The 21,704-nt window shown below is 45.4% G+C and overlaps 1 protein-coding gene across 2 annotated transcripts in view; it reads left to right on the top strand.

Annotated features, from left to right (window-relative positions):
- The window catches only part of LOC127571990 (segment polarity protein dishevelled homolog DVL-3), a 147,542-nt gene that overhangs the window by 32,926 nt on the left and 92,912 nt on the right, over window positions 1-21,704 (top strand). For both annotated transcript variants that reach the window (XM_052018791.1, XM_052018790.1), the window contains exons 2-3: window positions 8,475-8,544; window positions 20,993-21,114. In XM_052018791.1, the coding sequence (XP_051874751.1) occupies window positions 8,475-8,544; window positions 20,993-21,114 (192 nt within the window). The remainder of the gene's footprint in view (window positions 1-8,474; window positions 8,545-20,992; window positions 21,115-21,704) is intronic.

Raw genomic sequence — 21,704 nt, 5'->3', positions numbered from 1 at the left:
GTATATCTGTAGAAACTTGCAAGAGTCTTTGGTGACATACCAAATCTCCTAACGAAGTAGAGCTGCTGGCGTGCCTTCTTTGTACTGCATCAATGTGTTGGGCCCAAGACAGATCATCTGAGATGTTGACACCCAGGAACTTGAAGCTGCTCACCCTTTCCACCGCTGACCCCTCAATGAGGACTGCTGTGTGTTCTCCCGATTTCCCCTTCCTGATGTCCACAATCAGTTCATTGGTCTTGCTGACGTGGAGTTCAAGTTGGCGTTGAGTGCGCCCACCATTTGACTGTAGCTGCCACCCTGGGCTGATAGGTTGAAAAAGTACATCAGATAGGTACATCAGTTGAAAGATGACATGGCCCCTGGAGAAGGTGGTATTCTTGCTGAAGCTTTTAAAACCTCTTGGGCACAAATTCACTTCATTGTCTCCCTCATCTGGAAAGAGGAGGATATGTCATGGACCTAAGGTGTAGTCATGACCACCTTCATGAAAGCAGACATAACTAATGGCCATCATTTCAGAGAGAGGGGCTCTCCCATTCTGTCTGCTGTGGAGTCCTTGCAGGGTATTGGTATTGGTTTACTATTGTCACTTGTACCGAGGTACAGCGAAAAACTTGTCTTGCATACCGATTGTACAGGTCAATTCATTACACAGTACAGTTACATTGAGTTAGTACACAGTGCATTGATGTAGTACAGGTAAAAACAATGACAGTACAGAGTAAACTGTCACAGCTGCAGAGAAAGTGCAGTGCAATAAGGTGCAAGGTCACAAGGTAGATCGTGAGGTCATGGTCCATCTCATTGTATAAGGGAACCATTCAATAGTCTTATTGCAGTGGGGTAGATTACTGCCTCTTAGTGGCCAAAGAGGACTCCCTGAGTCTCCATCCATCGAGAGGTACAGTGAGCAACATGAGCACCAAGTCAAGTCGGGTTTATTGGTTTATTGTCATGTGCACAAGTATGGTGAAGTACAGGTACAATGAAAGCACAAGAGACTGCAGACGCTGGAATCTGCAGCAACACACAATGCGCGGGAGGAACTCAGCGGGTCGAGCAGCATCTGTGGGAAAGAAATAGTTGACGTTTCGGGTCGGGACCCTGCATTAGGATTGAGAGTGGAGAGGGGAGATGGCTAGTATAAAGAGGAGAAGGGGAGTGGCGAGAAAGGATTCTGAGGAGATTGGTGGACTGAGGAAGGGCGTAAGATGATCGAGAAAGGATACATGGCTGTCCCAGTGAGTCTGACACTGAAAAACTTGCCTGCAGCAGCATCACAGGCACGTACGTTCAGACAACACACAGAACATAAATCATACATAAATTATACCAGCCAGTGAAAAAAAGACTGTATAACACAAGACATTAGTGCAAAAAAACCCCACAGAGACAAGTCCATGGTAGTGCAAGAAGTGGTCCGTAGTGTTCCGTTGCTGAGGTAGGGTTAGGGTTGTGCAGGTTGGTTCAAGAACCTGATGGTTGCAGGAAAGTAGCTGTTCCTGAACCTGGTGGTGTAAGACTTCAGGCTTCTGTACCTCCTGCCTGTGACAACTCTGTGAAAAGTCACTGGGAGTAGCATCTACCACTGGATATACTTGTCCTTTCTCATCAGAAGGGTCAGACTCTGATTATGAGGAATCCTTCTCAACTTTGTCAGGATTTCATTTCCATTCAACATCTGTTACACGATGACGTGCAAGGCGTGATTCGAATCCGATCCCAGTGCAGATGCGGGGATCAAACAAGGCTCTGTCAGTGCCCCAACCATCTTCCTTGTCTCAATATCCCAGCTCACCTGCAACAAGCTCCCTACTGGAATGTTGCTGAAATACAGGATGGATGGGGAAATTCTTCAACCTTTGCCTCCAATTCCAGAACCAAGGTCTCTCCACCCCTTTGTCGTAGTCACTGAATGCAGATGATATTTCTGATATTCTTGGATAGATATTTTATAGATATTGCATATATATTTTTGGAGGCTGGTCTCCAAACTTTCATTCACTGAAGCTTACCAGAGAATGGGCCTTGCACATTATTATGACAAAGGTGCTCTGACATCCTGCTCTGCTACTCGACATTTACCCCACAGCGACGGCAAGCAAAAATGACCTTCCCAAAAAAACACCCACTCGGCTATCAAACATCGCCTGTGGCAGAGTCTGTGAGTGTGTGAAGAGACTTCATCAGTCACCTCAGAGCCGACAGAACTGGAATTGACCCAGAGGGACCCAGACGGAATTGAGGGCTCTGTGGCCAAGTTTGCGGATGATACAAAGATAGGTGGAGAGGCAGGTAGTGTTGAGGAAACGGAGTCTACAGAAGGACTTGGACATATTGGGAGAATGGGCAAAGAAGTGGCAGATGGAATACAGCGTAGGGAAGTGTACGGTCATGCACTTTGGTAGAAGGAATAAAGGCGTAGACTGTTTTCTAAATGAGGAGTGAATTCAGAAGTCGGAGGCGCAAAGGGACTTGAAGCCCTAGTGCAGGATTCCCTAAAGATTAACTTGCAGGTTGAGTCGGTAGTAAGGAAGGCAAATGCAATGTTAGCATTCATTTCGAGATGACTAGAATACAAAAGCAAGGACGTAATGCTGAGGCTTTATAAGGCATTGGTCAGACCACATTTGGAGTATTGTGAGCAGTTTTGGGCCCTATATCTAAGGAAGGACATGCTGGCATTGGAGAGGGTCCAGAGGAGGTTTACAAGAATGATCCTGGAAATGAAAGGGTTAATGTATGAGGAGCATTTGATGGTTCTGGGTCTGTACTCGCTGGAGTTTAGACGTTTAGAAGGATGAGGGGGGGACCTCATTGAAACCTACCGAATATTGAAAGGCCTGGATAGAGTGGATGTGGAGAGGATGTTTCCAGTAGTGGGAGAGTCTAGGACCAGAGGGCACAGCCTCAGAACAGAAGGATGTCCCGTTAGAACAGAGATGAGGAGAAATTTCTTTAGCCAGAGGGTGGTGAATCTGTGGACTTCATTGCCACAGACGGCTGTGGAGGCCAAGTCATTGGGTGTACTTAAAATGGAGGTTGATAGGTTCTTGATTAGTAAGGGCGTCAAAGGTTTCGGGGAGAAGGCAGGAGAATGGGGTTGAGAGAGAAAAATAAATCAGCCACGATCGAATGGCAGAGCAGACTCGATGGGCCGAATGGCCTAATTCTGCTCCTATGTTTTATGGTTTTATCTAAGAAGAATCTGATTTTTAATGGCATTGCTTGATAAATATTGGTAATGTCACTAGGAGAACTCCCCTGCCACTTTATAATGACATCTGTGAACTTTCTTTGTGCAGAGTGTGTGATTCGATTTGAGAGATTGCATACCCAACAGCACATCACTCCCTCGATGCCATGCCAAGGTTACGTGTGGAAAAACGGTTCAATTGGAGGGGTGATGAGTAAAATAGAATGATCCACACAAATATTAATCTAATAGTCTGTTGGGAGTTGGGTGGAGTCATCTTACTGTGAGCTGTGGTCTGTGGTGAAGTCTTGATTGGAGCTATGATTTTACCACAGCTTCCTGTATTGGTACCTCAGCCTCCACCACTTCCTGTCTTCTACGTGTTGCGAGGCCAACGGGGGAAGGCTTCTCACTTCCTGAAACACAGTCTTAATCAGAATAACACACTCAAGTGCTCTGAATCTCTTGGCTTTGGTTGATACTTGACTGCCTGTCAGGAGTGTAAGGGTCATAGACATTAAATTGTGGACATGGGCGTTTCCTCAATGACGCCATTTCATTTAGCGCTAGATTTAATGAGGGTGTTTTGTTGATTTTTCTAAAATTGGGACCGTTTAAAAAATTTTAAGCAATCCTTTTATCATTAGCTGGCAAATGTAACCCCTGCCTTCAAATGTGGAGATGGAACTGACCTGGGGAACTGGGGGCCAGCTAGCTTAACGTCAGAGGTAAGAAAGATCCAAGAGATTCGGAATAGAAAGCATCAGGAAATGAAGAATAAAATGAACCTGTTTGACCAATCTTCCTTGAAGAAAGAACAGAAAGAGTAGAAAAGGGCAATGCTGTAGACTACGACTGAGTTACGGACAGAAGTTGAGCGGTCTAGGACTTTACTCATTGGAGCATAGGAGAATAAGAGGTGATGTTATAGAGGTGCATAAAGTCATGAGAAGCATAGATAGTCTGAATGCGCACAGTCTTAAGACTGTTAAATGGTCCCTTAGTAGATAAGATGGACTTATGACCTCACAATCTACCTCATTATGGCCTTGCACCTTATTGTCTGCCTACACTGAACTTTCTCTGTAACTGTAACACTTATTCTATTATTGTTTTCCCTTGTGCTTCCTCAATGCATTGTTGTAATGAAATGGTCTGTATGGACGGTGTGCAAAACAAAGTTTTTCACATGCTCTTTGGTACATGTGACAATAATAAACCAATTTACCATCTTTTTTCCTAGGGTTAGGGAATCAAGAACTAGAGGACATAGAGAGGGAAAAGATTTAATAGGAGCCTGAGAGGCAACTTTTTCACCCAGAGGGTGGTCAGTATATAGAACGAGCTGCCAGAGGAAGTGGTTGAGGCAGATACATTAACAACATTTAACAGACAGTTGGACAGGTACATGGATAGGAAAGGTTTAGAGGGATATGGGCCAAACAGGGGCAAATGGGACTAGTTTAGATGGGAATCTTGGCCAGCATGGATGAATTAGGCTGAAGGGCCTGTTTCAGTGCTGTATGACTGGCATCATATGGATATTGCTGGATGGATATTGCTGGAATTATCAATATTTATTGTCCATCTCCTGTTGTCCCTGAATTGGAAGTTAGTTAGGAATGAGGCACTTTGGTGGGTCTGGAGTCACATAGTGGCCAGACTGAGTAAGTAATGGGTAAGGACATTTGTGAACTGGGTACTTTTCTCTGACGTCTGGTTGTTTTATGGTTATCCATAAGATAAGGATGCATGGAGTTGGGGGTAATGTATTAGTATGGATAGAGGATTGGTTAACCAATAGAAGGCAGAGAGTTAGGATAAATGGGCGTTTCCCTGGTTGGCAATCAGTGGTGAGCGGGGTGCCACAGGGGTCAGTGCTGGGCTTGCAACTGTTCACGATGTACATTGACGATTTGGAAGAGGGGACCGAGTGTAGCCTATCTAAGTTTGCTTATGACACAAAATTGAGTGGAAAAGCAAATTGTGCAGAGGATGCAGAGAGTCTGCAGAGAGACATAGATAGGTTAAGTGAGTGGGCAAGGGTCTGGCAGATGGAGTACAATGCTGGTAAATGCGAGGTCATCCACTTTGGAAGGAAAAATAGAAGATCAGATTATTATTTAAATTGTGAAAGATTGCAGCATGCTGTTGTGCAGAGGGACTTGGGAGTGCTTGTGCATGAATTGCAAAAGGTCGGCTTGCAGGTGCAGCAGGTTATCAAGAAGGCAAATTGAATGTTGGCCTTCATTGCTGGAGGGATTGAATTTAAGAGCAGGGAGGTTATGCTGCAACTGTACAGGGTACCGGTGAGGCCGCACCTGGAGTACTGCGTGCAGTTCTGGTCTCCTTACTTGAGGAAAGATATACTGGCTTTGGAGGTGGTGCAGAGGAGGTTCACCAGGTTGATTCTGGAGATGAGGGGGTTAACCTATGCGGAGAGATTGAGATGCCTGTGACTATACTCGCTGGAGTTCAGAAGATTGAGAGGGGATCTTATAGAAACATATAAAATTACGGAAGTGATACATAAGAAGGTTGTTTCCACTGGTAGATGAGACCAGAAATGGGGAAATAGCCTCAAGATTTGGGGGAATAGATTTAGGATGGAGATGAGGAAGAACTGCTTTTCCCAGAGAGTAGTGAATCTGTGGAATTCTCTGTCCAGAGAAGCAGTAGAGGCTACCTCATTAAATATATTTAAGATGCAGTTAGATAGATTTTGGCATAGTAGGGGAATTAAGAGTTATGGGGAAAAGGCAGGTAGGTGGATCTGAGTCCATGGCCAGATCAGCCATGATCTTATTGAATGGTGGAGCAGGCTCGAGGGGCCAGATGGCCTCCTCCTGCTCCTATTTCTTATGTTCTTATGTTGAGACTAGTTTTGTATGCAGCTTTCACAAACAACTTTCATTTTAACTAGAAAAATAGCCCATGCTGTTTCACTGCATATCCTCTTTGGTGGTTTTGCATCAACTAGAACAAATATCAACCACTTTACTCCAAATCTGCCAGCTTGGAGAGAAGAGAGAAGTGCAGAGGCTTAACGAAGAAACTCCAAATTTGGATAGTGGGCAGTTGAAGAATAGGGCTGGCGTCGGTGTAACTATTAAAATTGGGGATGAGAAGGAAGCCAGAGCTAGAGTGCAGGTATTGTGGAAGCTTTAGGGCTGCAGGAGGTTACAGAGGTCGAGGGAGGCTATGGAGTAGTTTGGAAAGAGGTGAGAATTTTAAAATTGGAGTTCTAATTGAGGTGGTGAGAGATGGATGAATGGAGCTTGAAACAGGTAGACTGAGAGTCGCACAGTTTTGATGAGCTTGTTTACAAAGTTAGAGGCTGATCAGGAGTGTTGGAATAGTTGAATGTAGAACAGCAGAGGAACAGGTCCTTCAGCCCACAATATCTCTGCCAAATTACACTAATCCTGCCTGCCTGCACATGATCCACATTCCTTCATTCCCTGCATAGTCATGTACCTATCTAAAAGTCTCTTGAACACCACTATCGTATCTGCTTTCACCACCACCCCTGCAGCGCATTCCAGGCACCCACCACTCTCAGTGTAAAGAAACTTGCCCCACACATACCCTTTAAACTTTCCCCCTCTCACCGTAAGACTATGCTGTCTAGTATTCAACATTTCTACGCTGGGAAAAAGATTCTGATTGTCTACCCTGTCTATGCTTCTCCGAATTTTATAAACTTCCATCAGTCCTCCCCTCAGCCTCCGACGCTCCAGAGAAAACTTTCCAAGTTGGTCCAACCTCTCCTTCTGGCACGTGCCCTCAAATCCAGGCAGCATCCTGGAAAACCTCTTCTGAACCCTCTCCAAAGCCTCCACATCCTCAGCAACCAGAACTGCACACAATACTCCAAGTACGGTGCAACCAAAGTTTTATACAATTGCATCATGACTTCCTGACTCTTAGAGTATAAGAGTCCTGACCAACAAAGGCAAGCATTCCTTATGTCTTCTTTACCACTCTATCTACTTGCATTGCTACTTTCAGCGTGGTGTGGACTTGGACCCCAAGATCCCTCTGTTTATCAATGCTGTTAAGAGAACTACCATTAACTGTATACAAATAATGTATCAGTTGAGTCTTAAGTGAAAAGTCATGGATGAAAGTTTCGGTGGTAAATGAGTTGAAGCTGGACCGTAAATGAGTTGAAGCTGGTCCATAAATGGGGAAGTTTCTGCAGGTGAAAATCGAGGGACTTGCTGGTGGACAAAACATAGTCCTTGAACCTTGTGTCCGTATGGAATGATAGAAGATAGAAGATCATGAAGCACACAGTCTTTTTCCCAGGGAGGGAGTGCAGAAAAGATTTACCAGGATGTTGCCCGGACTTGGGGGCCTGAGTTACAAGGAGAGGTTGTGTAGACTAGGACTTTCTTCCCTGGAACGTAGGAGACTGAGGGGGTGACCTGATAGAGGTTTATAAGATCATGAGGGGCATAGACAGGGTGAAAGCACACTCTTTGCCCAGGGAGGGGGTGCTAAAAACAAGAGGGCACAGGTTTAAGATCAGAGGCGAGAGATTTAAAAGGGACATCAGGGGCAGCTTCTTCACGCAAAGGGCGGTGCGTATTTGGAATCAGCTGCCAGAAATAGTGTTTGAGGGGGGCACATTAGCAACATTTAAAGGCCATCTAGATAAGTCCATGGATAGGAGAAGTGTAGAGGGCTGTGGGCCAAACGCAGGCAGATGGGCAACACAGGGCAACACAGTTGGCATGGACGAGTTGGGCCGAAGGGCCTGTATCCATGCGGTATGACTCGCATGCCAAGGTTGCAGATTGTGGTTGGGTCACAGACAGTGTCCACTGAGAGGAATGGAGTCATTGGCATGGAAACAAAGTTTGGAAGTAGCACAAGAGCTTTTCCGTTTAGTTACTGGGATGAGAAAGTTGTCCTACGAGGAGGGAATGATTAGAATTGGCTTGTATTCTCTGCAGCTCTGAAGAAGAAGCAGTGATCTCAGCAACACTAGAGTTACTCCTTGTTGAACTAGGATTGTATTCTTCGGACAAAGGGTCAGTCATCTAGCACTGAGTTGAGGAGAAGTGTGTTCACTCACATGGTTGTGAATCTTTGGCATTCAAAGGGCCAAGGATACACAGTTGTTGATCTGTAGCATCCATGACATTGTCCGAGACCTTGTTACCTTGCATCTATTGGTGTGTGGTACATCTTCCAAACGCTCTAATTTAGGTGTGATGTTTGTGTTGGTCCTTCAGGAGGACTTAAATATGTCTCCATGTTCCTACAGGGTGGTAAAGGAAGAGATATCTGATGACAATGCCAAGTTGCCCTGCTTCAATGGCCGTGTGGTATCATGGGTGAGTAATTGGTTTACAATCTTACCAGCAATATACAAAGCAACAGGCCATATAATCCATACCAGTCAACACTGTGCTGCTACCAGCCTGGTTCAGCTCACTATCAGCATGTCCCATCCCCTTCTCCCCTTCTCCCTTCTATATTTTGTTTTTCTTTTCAAATCCATCTGATTCCCTTTAGAAAGTTTCCACTAAATCTACTTGCACTGCATTGACCAGCACGGTAGTGTAGTGGTTAGCATAATGCTATTACAGCGTCAGCGACCCGGGTTCAATTCTGGCCGCTGTCTGTAAGGAGTCTGTATGTTCTCTCCGTGTCTGCGTGCGTTTCCTCCAGGTGCTCCGGTTTCCTCCCACATTCCAAAGACGTACAGGGCATGCTATGTTGGCACCGGAAGCGTGGCGACACTTGCAGGCTGCCCCCAGAACACTCTACGCATATGACGCATTTCACTGTGTGTTTCGATGTACATGTGACTAATAAAATATCTTATTTTATTTTACATAGTATACTTAATATCACAACACCTAGCTACATAAAGAATTCTCCTGAATTGACCCCTTTGTTTATCAAGACAATTGCTTAGAAGTGTGTTTACTGACCCTCCCAGTCTTCCAATCTACTTTTTCCAAAGCATTTCTTAATGTTAAACAATTCTATTAATATAATGCTTTCATAACCTTGGTTTAAGGCCAGTAGAGTATTTCTCGCAGTGTAGTCAATATAATAATGAAGGATACACAGCAGCCTATTTGTGCATTGCAAGCTCCTGAGAAAAGCAACGTAATGATGGCTAGATAATGTTTTGTGATTAAAAATACATAATGCTGGAAACATTCAGCAGGTCAGGCAGCATCTGTGGAAAGAGAAGCAATCAATGCTGCAGGTCAAAGACCCTTCATCAGTTGTGGGTCTGAAGCGTTACCTGCTTCTCTATCCACAGGTGTTGCCTGACCTGCTAAGTGCTTCCAGCATTTTTATTTCAGATTTTCAGCATGTCAGCTTTTTGATTTTTTTGCAATCTATTTTGTGGTAGAGTCATAGAAAACAGGCCCTTCGGCCCAACTGGTCCATGCCAACCAAGATGTCCCATCCAAGTTAGCCCCATTTGCCAGCGTTTGGCCCATAACCTTTCCAATCCATATGATACTGAAGGATAAGTATCATTTGAAGCTCCAGGAGAACTCCCCCGCTATTCTGTGCCCAGAGATCTTTTGCATTCTTCTGAGAAAGCAGGCGGTCTTTCTGTTTGCAGCCTCACGTGAAAGACAGCACCTTCAGTATTGCAGCAACCATGCTGTACTGCACCAGGGTGTGGTCTAGATTTCTGTCCTCCAGTCTCTGTAGTGAGGCTTGAACCCACAAACCTCTAACCTGGAGATGAGAATGCTACCCAACAAGATGGCTGACACCATGAAACATTTTACATGACTAAAGCATCATAACAGAACTGTAAAATAGCATAAGGCAGCAAAAATGTGATAGCCTTTAAATTAACTTTTATTTAAAAAAAACTCACTAAGTCACATACCAACTTTTAAGTGTTAGCCATGATCCATTTATTGTATATAGGACATGGAAGCATAATGGTTATGTTACTGGACTTAATATCCAGACATCTGGATCACTGAGCCAGAGACACAAGTTCGAACCCCACCACAGCATCAAAGAATTTAAATTCAAGTAATTAATTAAATCAGGAGGAAAAAGGCAGTGTTGCTAATGGTGACTGGATTGTCATAAAGCCCATCTGATGAGCCTGAGGGCACATACCACCAGGCTTAAGGACAGCTTCTATCCCACTGTGATAAGACTATTGAACAGTTCCCTTATATGATGAGATGGACTCTGACCTCATGATCTACCTTATTGTGATCTTGCATCTAATTGTCTATCTGCACTGCACTTTCTCTGTAGCTGTGACACTTTACTCTGTACTGTTATTGTTTTTACCTGTATTACCTCAATGCACTCTGTACTAACTCAATGTCACTGCACTGTGTAATGAATTGACCTGTACGATCAGTATGCAAGACAAATTTTTCACTGTACCTCGGTACAAGTGACAATAATAAACCAATACCAATACCAATAATGTTCTTGTATGGAAGGAAATCTACCATTTTGGCCTAGTCTGGCCAAGCAATGACTCCAGATTCGCCAATATTGTTGACTTTGTCATCCTGGTAGAAGGGCAATTGTGAGAAGGAGGTAAGAACAATAAGTGCCACTGCCAGCAATGACCACTTCCCAACAATGACAATCAATGAATATTTATCTGTGTTTTTTGCCCATCTGACCTAGTCCCATTTGCCTGCGTTTAACCAATGTCCCCCTAAACCTTTCACGTCCATGTACCTGTCCAAATGGCTTTTAGGTGTTGTTTTTACTGTACCTGCCTCAACCCCTTCCTCAGGCAGCCCGTTCCATCTATTTACTACCCTCTGTGCTTAAAAGTTGCCCCTCAGGTCCCTTTTTAAATCTTTCCCTTCTCACCTTAAACCTATTGCCCTCTAGTTTTAGACTCCCCTGCTCTGGGAAAAGGACTGTGACCGTGCAACTTATCCACACCCCTCAGGATTTTATACACCTCTATAAGATCACTCCCATGCTCCAAGAGGAATAAAGTCCTAGCCTGGCCAACCTCTCCCCATAACATTGACTTTGTGCCCTTGTCAATAGTGGAAAGGCTTTGGGGTGTCAAGAGGTGAGTCAAATACCCAGCCATTGACCTGCTGTTGTCACCATGGTATTTAGGCGGTTAGTTCGGTTGAGTTTCCTTTCTGTGATGACTCTCGGGATGTTGGTAGTTGGGATTTAGCAATGGTAATACCATTGAATATCAAGCGTACGTAGCTAGACTCTCTTGTTGGAGATAGTCACTGTGTAGGCACTCTTGTGTTACTAATGTTACTTGCTACATGTTGTTTAGCTGTTGCTGTGTGCGGGCATGGGAAGTTACATTTGTGAATGGAATTGAACATCATGTTCAAGCATACATTTCTACTTCTGACCAGACAGTAGAAGAAAGGTCACTGCTGAAGTAGCTGATTTGGTTGGGGCTTGGACACTGTCCTGAGGAACTTCTGCAGTGATGGGCTGGGGTAATTGGCCTTAAGAAACCACAGCCATTTTATTCTGCTCAAGGTACGACTCCAACCATTGGACATGAGGATTTGATGCCATATTCAGTCAAGTCAAGTTTATTGCCATGGGTATATGTACCCAGGGTATAATACCATGAAGGTAAGCTTTTTGCTGCAGCAGCACAGTACATTACAAATATAAATTACATAAACTTAAATTATAAGATAAGATCTTTATTAGTCACATGTACATCGAAACACACAGTGAAATACATCTTTTGCGTAGTGATTTTGGGGGGCAGCCTGCAAGTGTCACCACGCTTCCGGCGCCAACATAGCTTGCCCATAACTTCCTAACCTGTGCATCTTTGGAATGTGGGAGGAAACCGGAGCACCCGGGGGAAACCCACACAAACGCGGGGAGAACGTACAAACTCCTTACAGACAGTGGCCGGATTTGAACCTGGGTCTTGGCGCTGTAAAGCATTACACTAACCAGTAATTAACATAAATTATACATAATTTACATGACAAAATAAACATGATGACTTTATTACAAGTTGAGGGAAGTAGGGTTTTTCGGGTCAGTTCAAGAACCTGACAGCAGTGGGGAAGAAGCTGTTGTTGAACCTTGAGGTGTGGGTCTTCAGGCTCCTGTACCTCCTGCCTGACGGCAGCATCGAGAAGAGGACATGGCCCGGATGGTGAGGGTCCCTGATGATGGATGTCACCTTCCTGAGACATCCCCTCCTGTAGATGTTCCTCGACAGTGGGGAGAGCTGTACCCGTGTTGGAACTGGCTCCACTCTCCACCACTCTCTGTAGCCTCTTGCGTTCAACTTGCCTCCATTGGAGTTTCCATTACCAGGCCATGATGCAACCAGCCAGAATGCTTTCCAGCTTGTCAACAGGTGCTGAGATGTCAAAGGCAATCACTCTGACCTCGCCTCTGGAACTCTGTGCTTTGGTCCATGTTTGGAGCCAGCAGTCCTGGTGAAGCCCACACTGGACATCAATGAGCAGGTTAATGGAGATTAGGTTCCAGTCAGGAAGCTGGGTGGTAATTAGCTGCATTGGATTTGTTCTGCTTTTTGTAACCAGGGCGTACCTTGACAACTTCCCAGAGTGCTTAGCTGGTGCTAGAGCACAGATCTTCTGTAGTACAACTGGGATGTTGAGTGGTCCCAGATTCTTTGCTGCATCGACTTGGCTGAACGTCACCTTCTGAAAGAAAGTTCAGAATTTACCACCTTGACGCCCCCGGCTGAGCATGGATATAAGTGCTTCAGCCTTGCCTTTAGCTGGTCCCCACCATCATCGAGGATGGAAATGTTCTTGGAGTTGTCTCTTCCCGTAAGCTATTTAACTTTCCGCCACCACTCATGACCGAATGTGGGAGCTTTGACCTGAGTCACTGGTTGTGGGATGGCTTGGCTCTTACTTTTCCTTGTGACTCAGCAGAAGGCCATTTGGCTCATCTAGTCTGTGCCTGCTCGCTGAACAATCCCATACCCCCACTTACTTTCCTGCAATCTGTTCTCTCTCACATGCTCACTAAACTCCCCTTTCCTGTTTCTCCTACCACCCATCTGCATTGGAAGCAATTTGCAGTGGCTAATTCACCCAACAGCCAGCACGTCTTGGGGATGTGGGAGGAAATCCACACAGTCACCGGGAGAACACGCAAACTCCACACAGACTGCACTGGAGGTCAGCATTGAAACCAGCTGGTTGGAGCTGTGTCAACTGCACTACCTGCAGCACTATTGAACATAGAACATAGAACACTACAGCACAGTACAGGCCCTTCGGCACACAATGTTGTGCCGACATTTTATCCAAGATCTATCTAAGCCTTCCCTCCCACATAGCCCCCTATTTTTCTATCATTCATGTATCTATCTAAGAGACTCTCAAAAGTACCTAATATATCTGCCCCCACAACCTCTGCAGGTAGTGCGTTCCACGCACCCACCACTCTCTGTGTAAAAAAAACTTATCCCTGACATGCCCCTTATCCCTTCCTCAAATCACCTTAAAATTATGCCCCCTCGTGTTAGCCATTGTCGCCCTGGGAAAAAGTCTCTGACTGTCCACTCGATCTATGCCTCTTATCATCTTGTACACTATCAAGTCACCTCTCATCGTCCTCCTCTCCAAAGAGAAAAGCCCTAGCTTGCTCACCCTATCCTTATAAGACATGCTCTCCAATCCAGGTAACATCCTGGTAAATCTCTGCCCCTCTCTAAAGCTTCCACATCCTTCCTATAATGAGGCGACCAGAACTGAACACGATGCTCCGAAGTTTGGTCTGACCAGAGTTCTATAGACCTGCAACATCACCTCGCGGCTCTTGAACTCAATAGCCCGACTAATGAAGGCCAATACTCCATACGCCTTCTTAACAACCCTGTTGATCTGCGTGACAATCTTGAGGGATCAACCGTGCCGCCCTTACACATGGATTGCATGCCGTTAATGATGTGTGCAAAAAGGCAAGAAAATAGAAGCAGGAGTAGGCCACTCGGCCCCTCAATCCTGCCCCGCCCTTCAATATGATTGTGACTGATCTGCCCCAGGTCTCAGCTCCTCCTCTGTGCCAGATCCCCATCACCCTCAATTCCCCAATCTTTAAAAAAATGTATATATTTCCACTTCTAAGGATTCGGCCTCCACAACCCTCTGGGGCAGAGGATTCGCTAGCTTTTGTGAGGAGAAATTTCTATGTACCTCTGTTTAAAACTACCGTCACCTTACCTCGTAACTCCGTCCCCTCATTCAAGGCTCTGCCGCTAGTGGAAACATCTCAACATCTACTCATCATGCCTCCCCATGACCTTGTACATTTTAATAAGGATGGAGGGGTGCCACTTGAACAGGCACCCCTCAATCTTCTAAACTCCAAAGACTACAGAATACATGTTGTCCTGGTTTGTAAATTCATCGAGGTGGAACTTCATTTCCAGAGGTTCCAGGGCTGGTCTGGAAGGTTAGATCGCATGGGATCCAAGTGGAGGTAGTGGATTGGATTCATAATTGGCTCAGTGGTAGGAAGCAGAGGGTGATAGTCAAAGGTTGTTTCTCAGACTGGAGGCCTGTGTCTAGTGGTGTGCCACAGGGGTCAGTGCTGGGACCTTTGTTTGTAATTTATATAAACGATTTGGATGTGAATGTACAAGGCTTGGTTAGTAAGTTTGTGGATGATACTAAAATAGCTGGTGTTGTAGATAGTGCAGAAGGTTATGAAAAATTACAGGGGGATCTTAATCAGCTGGGTACGTGGGCTGGATTGGCAATGGCTTTCAAGATAGGTTAAGATATGTTTAGTCACATGTACATTGAAACACACAGTGAAATGCATATTTGCGTAGAGTGTTCTGGGGGCAGCCCGCAAGTGTCGCCACGTTTCCAGCGCCAACATAGCATGCCCGCAACTTCCTAACCCATACGTCTTTGGAATTTGGGAGGAAACCGGAGCACCCAGAGGAAACCCACGCAGACACAGGGAGAACATACATACTCCTTACAGACAGCGGCCGGAATTGAACCTGGGTCCCTAGTGCTGTAATAGTGTTACACTAACTGCTACACACGTGCCTGCAATCCAGATAAATGTGAGGTATTGCATTTTGGGAGTTCAAACCAGGGTAGGACTTATACAGTGAATTGTAGGGTCCTGGGGAGTGTTATGGAAAAGAAGGACCTAGGACTGCAAGTGCATTGTTTGCTGAAAGCAGCGTCACAGGTAGACAGGGTGGTGAAGAAGGCATTTGGCACGCTGGCCTTCATCAGTCAGGGTGTTGAGTATAGGAGTTGGAAAGTTATGTTGCAGTTATATAAGACTTGGGACTATTGTGTACAGTTTTGGTCGCCCTGTTATAGGAAAGATGTTATTAAACTAGAAAGAGCGCAGAAAAGATTTACCAGGATGTTGCCCGGACTTGGGGGCCTGAGTTTCAAGGAGAGGTATTGGTATTGGTATTGGTTTATTATTGTCACTTGTACCGAGGTACAGTGAAAAACTTGTCTTACAAACCGATTGTACAGGTCAATTTATTACACAGTGCAGTTTCATTGAGTCAGTACAGAGTGCATTGAGGTAGTACAGATATAAACAGTAACAGTACAGAGTAAAGTGTCACAGCTACAGAGAAAGTGCAGTGCAATAAGGTGCAAGGTCACAACAAGGTAGATCGTGAGGTTATAGTCCATCTCATTGTATAAGGGAACCGTTCAATAGTCTTATCACAGTGGGGTAGAAGCTGTCCTTGAGTCTGGTGGTACGTGCCCTCAGGCTCCTGTATCTTCTACCCGATGGAAGAGGAGAGAAGAGAGAATGTCCCGGGTGGGTGGGGTCTTTGATTATGCTGGCTGCTTCGCCAAGACAACTAGAGGTAAAGACAGAATTCAAGGAGGAGAGGCTGGTGTCCGTGATGCGTTGGGCTGTGTCCACAACTCTCTGCAGTTTCTTGCGGTCCTGGGCAGAGCAGTTGCCGTACCAAGCCGTGATACATCCAGATAGGATGCTTTCTATGGTGCATTGGTAAAAGTTGGTGAGAGTCAAAGGGGACAAACCGAGTTTCTTTAGCCTCCTGAGGAAGTAGAGGCGCTGGTGAGCTTTCTTGGCCGTGGCATCTATGTGATTTGACCAGGACATGCTGTTGGTGATGTTCACTCCCAGGAACCTGAAGCTCTCAACCCTCTTGACCTCAGCACCGTAGAATGTAGGAGATTGAGGGGAGACATGATTGAGAGGTATATAAGATCATGTACTCCTAGGTCCCTCTGTTGCATAACAATCCCCATAAGATCAGGGTGAAAGCACACAATCTTTTTCCCAGGGAGGGGGTGCTAAATACAAGAGGGCATAGGTTTAAGATCAGAGGCAAGAGATTTAAAAGGGACATCAGGGGCAGCTTCTTCACACAAAGGGTGGTGCGTATTTGGAATGAGCTGCCAGAAATAGTGGCTGAGGCGGGCACATTAGCAACATTTAAAAGCCATCTAGATAAGTCCATGGACAGGAGAGGTTTAGAGGGCTATGGGCCAAACGCAGGCAGATGGGACTAGCTCGCTGGGCAACACAGTCGGCATGGACGAGTTGGGCCGAAGGGCCTGTTTCCATTCTCTATGACTCTGTGGTCTCAATCAGAGGAGTTTGTACCCTGGCTTAATCACAGTGAGAGTGTGAGGGCCAGAGAGGGTTGCAGATTCATAACTGGGAAATAAAAGAACCAAAGGTTTAGCCTTCTGCAAGTGCTTTTGAGTTGGTCAGAATTTTATTAAGCAAGGAAAGCAGGGCAGGCAAACATCCTTGAGTAGCTTGTTAATTATCCCTGACCAGTTCGATCAGACTTGGGAAAGGACAGTGGGGAGCTGTTTGAACAGGCAGCAGAGGACCAGTGGATTCCTGATGTTGGGTTAAAGTTCCCTCCACATGACTGACTGTTAAATCTCAGACTCTTAAATCTCAGTCAAACAACATTGCTCCACTGCACTTTGCCCGTGGCTAAGAGACAGTAATCTCGCAGACTAGATGGGTTTGTGGTGGGAGATCTGCCGGGTTGAATTTGGCAGATATCCACCTCTCCTTGCACTGGGAGAGAAGGAGTGATTCACGGGGGAGGCTTCTGATTCTATGAATTGGAGGCTAATCATCACGCACCAGGTATCCAAAACAAAGAGAAATCACTGGAACATGAGATGTTGAGTATTGACTTGCCACCTGATCCCCATGTAATATTGACAAGGCTTTTTGCCTCAGAGGGTTGGAATGTTCCTTTGTATAGCACTGGTTAGACCCAAGCTTGTTCAGTTCCGGTAAACATATTTCTATATTTCCTTCCCATGTTGAAGGAGGCCATTTGGCCCCTCGATTCTATGCTGGTTCACAGAGCAATCCCATTCCCTCGCCCTGTTTTATATTCTCCCCACACTCTCCTGGATCCTTCAACTTGCCTACACGCTAAGGGTAATGTACAGTGGTCAATTAACCTACCAACCAGCACATCTTTGGGATGTGGGAGGAAGCCAGAACACCCACACACAGCCACAAGGAAAATATGCAAACTATACACTACGCAGACTGCACCAGAGATCAGGATTGAACCTGGGTTGGTAGTGCTTTGAGCTCTGCTCTTAACTACCTACTCTGTGACATGTGGACAATGAAATTCCAATAATTTGGCACATTCAGGATTCTTCCAATTCACTTTTTTAGATGTTATCCAGCAGGATAATAACTTTTTGTGAATGGGGTGAATTTGGAAGGAGCATTGGAAACTGGGTTCCCGTGAGTTTAAAGGGAGCAGGAGGAACATTAGGAATTCTGAGCGATCGGATAACAGGTTATCTGAGCTTTGCTGTAATATGGAAATTTGGAGATTAGCATGGGGAAGGTCGACCAGCGGTGGTGGAGATGAGGGACTTCAGTCTTGTGGGTTGACTTGGAGAAATGGGGTTGTTCTTCCTAAAGCCAAGATGAGTTTGAATCGCAGCATCCAAAATTAAGATGAAGTTTTGGCAAATGCAGGACACAGACCTAAGCAAGGAACCAAAGGTGTTTTGCTTTTCACGGTGCATTGTTGTGATCTGGAATGTGTGGCCCGAAAGGGATTGGAAGCAGCTTCAAAAGCAGCTCCAAAAAGAATCTGATAAAAACCTAGAGGGAAAAGCCTCACAAGGCTATGTGGTAAGAGGAAGTGAAAGTGATTGATTGGCTCTCTCTCAGAGCCAGCACAGACTTGATGGCTCATATGGCTTCCTTGTGTGCTGAATCGTTCTATGATTTATATCTTCTGCCTTTGACGAACATCTGCTGATAACTTGCTGTTCCTGTTCAGATGTACTCGCTTACCTACCTTGGCTTCCAGCCCAGTAATGCCTCAGAATTAAAATTCGCGTCCTTGTTTTTCCAATCCCTCCATAGTTGGCTCCTCCCTTTCTCTGTAGGCTGCTCCTGCTCCAAACTCCTCCCAGTGTCTGGACTCCTGCCCGCCCCTGATTTTCACATTATTGGGCATGTCCTTAGCTGGTTAGTTCCTGATGTGTGGAATTCTTAACCTAAATTTCAATGTTCCTCTCTCCACCCGTTAAACAATCCTTGACCAAGCTTTTGACGATTTACACGTAATTTCCTTACCTGCCTTTTGAATCAAAGTTCAATCTAATGCTCTGGTGTGAAACGTTTTGGGGCATTTTATCTTTTGAAAACGCTAGTCTTTAATTTTTCTTTCTCTTGCCTAATTCTTGAAGTCACTCAGTACCTAGCACCTCTTTGAAACTCTTTTGGATGACTACATTTTTTGAAATTTATTCATTCACTGGCAAGCCCATAATTTATTGTCCTTCCTCAATTGGCCCCTGAAGTCGATGGCCATTTCAAAGAACTATTTCAGAGTCCACCATATTGGGGGGCTGGAATCATTGGGTAAGAACAGCAGATATCCTTCCTTGAATGCATTAGTGGCCACATATATTTTTGTGAAAATCCTGCCGTTTTAGAGTCATAGAGTACGACAGCACAGAAACAAGCCCTTCGGCCCACCTAGTCCATGCCGGTCTGGTTTTCTGCCTGGTCCCATCTACCTGCACCTGGACCATAGCCCTCCATACCTCTCCCATCCATGGACCTATCCAAACTTCTCTTAAATCTTACAATTGAACCCACATCCACCACTTCCACTGGCAGTTTGTTCCACACTCACACCACCCTCGGAGTGAAGAAGCTCCCCTCAGATTCGCCTTAAATATTTTCACCTTTCACCCTAAACCTATGACCTCTAGTTCTAATCTCACTCAACCTGACGCGAAAAAGCCTATCTATACTCCTCATAATTTGATACTTCTATAAGATCTCCCCTCATTCTCCTGCGCTCCAGGGAATAAAGTCCTAACCTATTCAACCTATCCCTGTAACTCAGGTCCTCAAGTCCCGGCAGCATCCGCGTTTTGTGGTCACCAACACTGAGACCACCTTTAAGTCCCGAGTTAATTAAGTACAACATGATATGGAAGACCTGTTCTTTTTTTTTCTCTTCCCTTCCCACCATTCAGGGACCCAAACAGTCTTTCCAAGTGAAGCAGCGATTCACTTGCACTTCTTCCAACCCTGTGCACTGCACTCGGTGTTCACGATGTGGTGGTCTCTACACTGGAGAAACCAAACGCAGATTGGGTGATTCTTTGCAGAGTGCCTGCATTCAGTTTGCAGGAGTGACCCTGAGCTTCAGTTGCCTGTCACTTTAATTTCACTTCCACTCTGATTTTTCTGTCTGTGGCTTTCTGTGCTGTTACAACGAGCTCCAACATATGCTTGAGGAACAATACGTGATCTTCTGTCTGGGCATGTTGCAGCCTTCCAGACTGAGTAAAACATTCTCCGACCCTAGATAACCCATTCTTTCTGTCTGCCTGAATCAGAACTGGCCATTTCTACCACTCACCCATCTTTGTAGAACATAGAACATTACAGCACAGGAACAGGCCCTTCAGCCTATGATTTCTATACCGACCATGATGACAAATTAAACTAAACCTATCTGCCTGCACATGGTCTGTATCCCTCCATTCCCTGCCTGTCCTTGTGCCTGTCGAAATGCCTCTTTAAGCGTCACCATTGTATCTGCTTCCACCACCACCCCTAGCGGCTTGTTCCAGGCACCTACCACGCTCTGTGTAGCAAGAAAAAAACTTACCCCGTACATCTCCTCTAAACTTTCCCCCTCTCACCTTGAAGTTATGTCCTGTAGTATTTGACATTTCTATTCTGGGTAAAAGACTGTCTATGCTATCTATTCGTTTTGGCTCAGTTTTTCTCTCTGCATTAGTATAGCCTGACCTGCAGGGCATGTCCCACCGCCCTGTTACCAGCAACACACAACACAGACCAGGAAATGAATTGTGCCACATTAATTGATTTGGTCTCGCCCCACCAGAGATATTCCCTTTGTTCTACGCATCCTTCCCCCAACCTTCATTGCCACTGAAAACCAACATGTTTTCTCTCCTTCCCAGTTCTGACCAAGGGTCTCAGACCTGAAACGATGACATCTGTGTTTCTCTCCCCACAGATGCTGCCTGACTTGCTGAGCGTTCCTAGCATCTTCTGTTTTTATTTTGGGTTTCCAGCATCTGCAGTTTTTAAAAAAATTTTCATTTTTATTTAATTACTTGAATTTAATTTCCCCCGCTGCTTTGGTGGGATTTCAGCTCGTGTCTCATAATGCAGGCTTATGTACACCAATCCAGTGATTTATCCACACTTGTACACTGTTTGGGGAGCAGCATCAAGGAGCCTGTTGCCGAGAGCTGCTGCAGTCTGTACCCAAGTTTATTGTCGCTTTGCCTTTCTCTCTTTCAGCTGGTGTCAGCTGAAGGTTCCCACTCGGACTCTGGATCCATGTGTGCGGACAACCAGTCAGATCTGCCGCCCCCCATCGAGCGGACAGGAGGAATTGGAGACTCAAGACCCCCCTCGTTCCAGTAAGTACATGGGGAGATGGGGTCCGTGTTAAGAAGGCAGACTCTGGCATCCAGTAGGAGGACATTATTTACTCTCTTGAGCCTGTTCCAACCTTCAGTGAGTTCATGACTGTTCCCTGACTGTTAACCTGCCTGTTTTTTATACTGGTTAACAAAAATATATCAATCCCAGATTTAGAATTAACAAATGTTCTAGCTTCAATAGCCATTTGCAGAAAATATTTCCCAATTGCTCCCACCTTTCAAGTGTTTCCAGATTTCACTCGGGAAAGCCCTGTGTCTAGCTTTCTAACAACAGTGGGTGACACAGTGGCTGCCTCATGGCTCCAGGGTCCCAGGTTCAATCCTGACCTCGGCTGTAGTCTGGGTGTAGTTTGCACATTGTCCCCGACATTGCGTGGATTTCCACTTTCCTTCTGTGTCCCAGAGCCAAGCTGCTAGGTTAATTGGCCACTGTGAGTGTAGGTGGGTGGGGAGTTGATGAACATCTGAGTTGACTGAGGCATTCCCAGAGTTTATCAAAGGACTACCAAGATAAAGGGACAGCAGGGTACAAGAGTAATCTGGTGAGAAACGTAACAATGGGTATC

This window comes from Pristis pectinata, chromosome 6, assembly GCF_009764475.1.
Source record: "Pristis pectinata isolate sPriPec2 chromosome 6, sPriPec2.1.pri, whole genome shotgun sequence".
Lineage (NCBI taxonomy): Eukaryota > Metazoa > Chordata > Chondrichthyes > Rhinopristiformes > Pristidae > Pristis > Pristis pectinata.
Note: the sequence above shows the minus strand (reverse complement) of the source record. Positions and strands in the feature narration are given on the sequence as shown.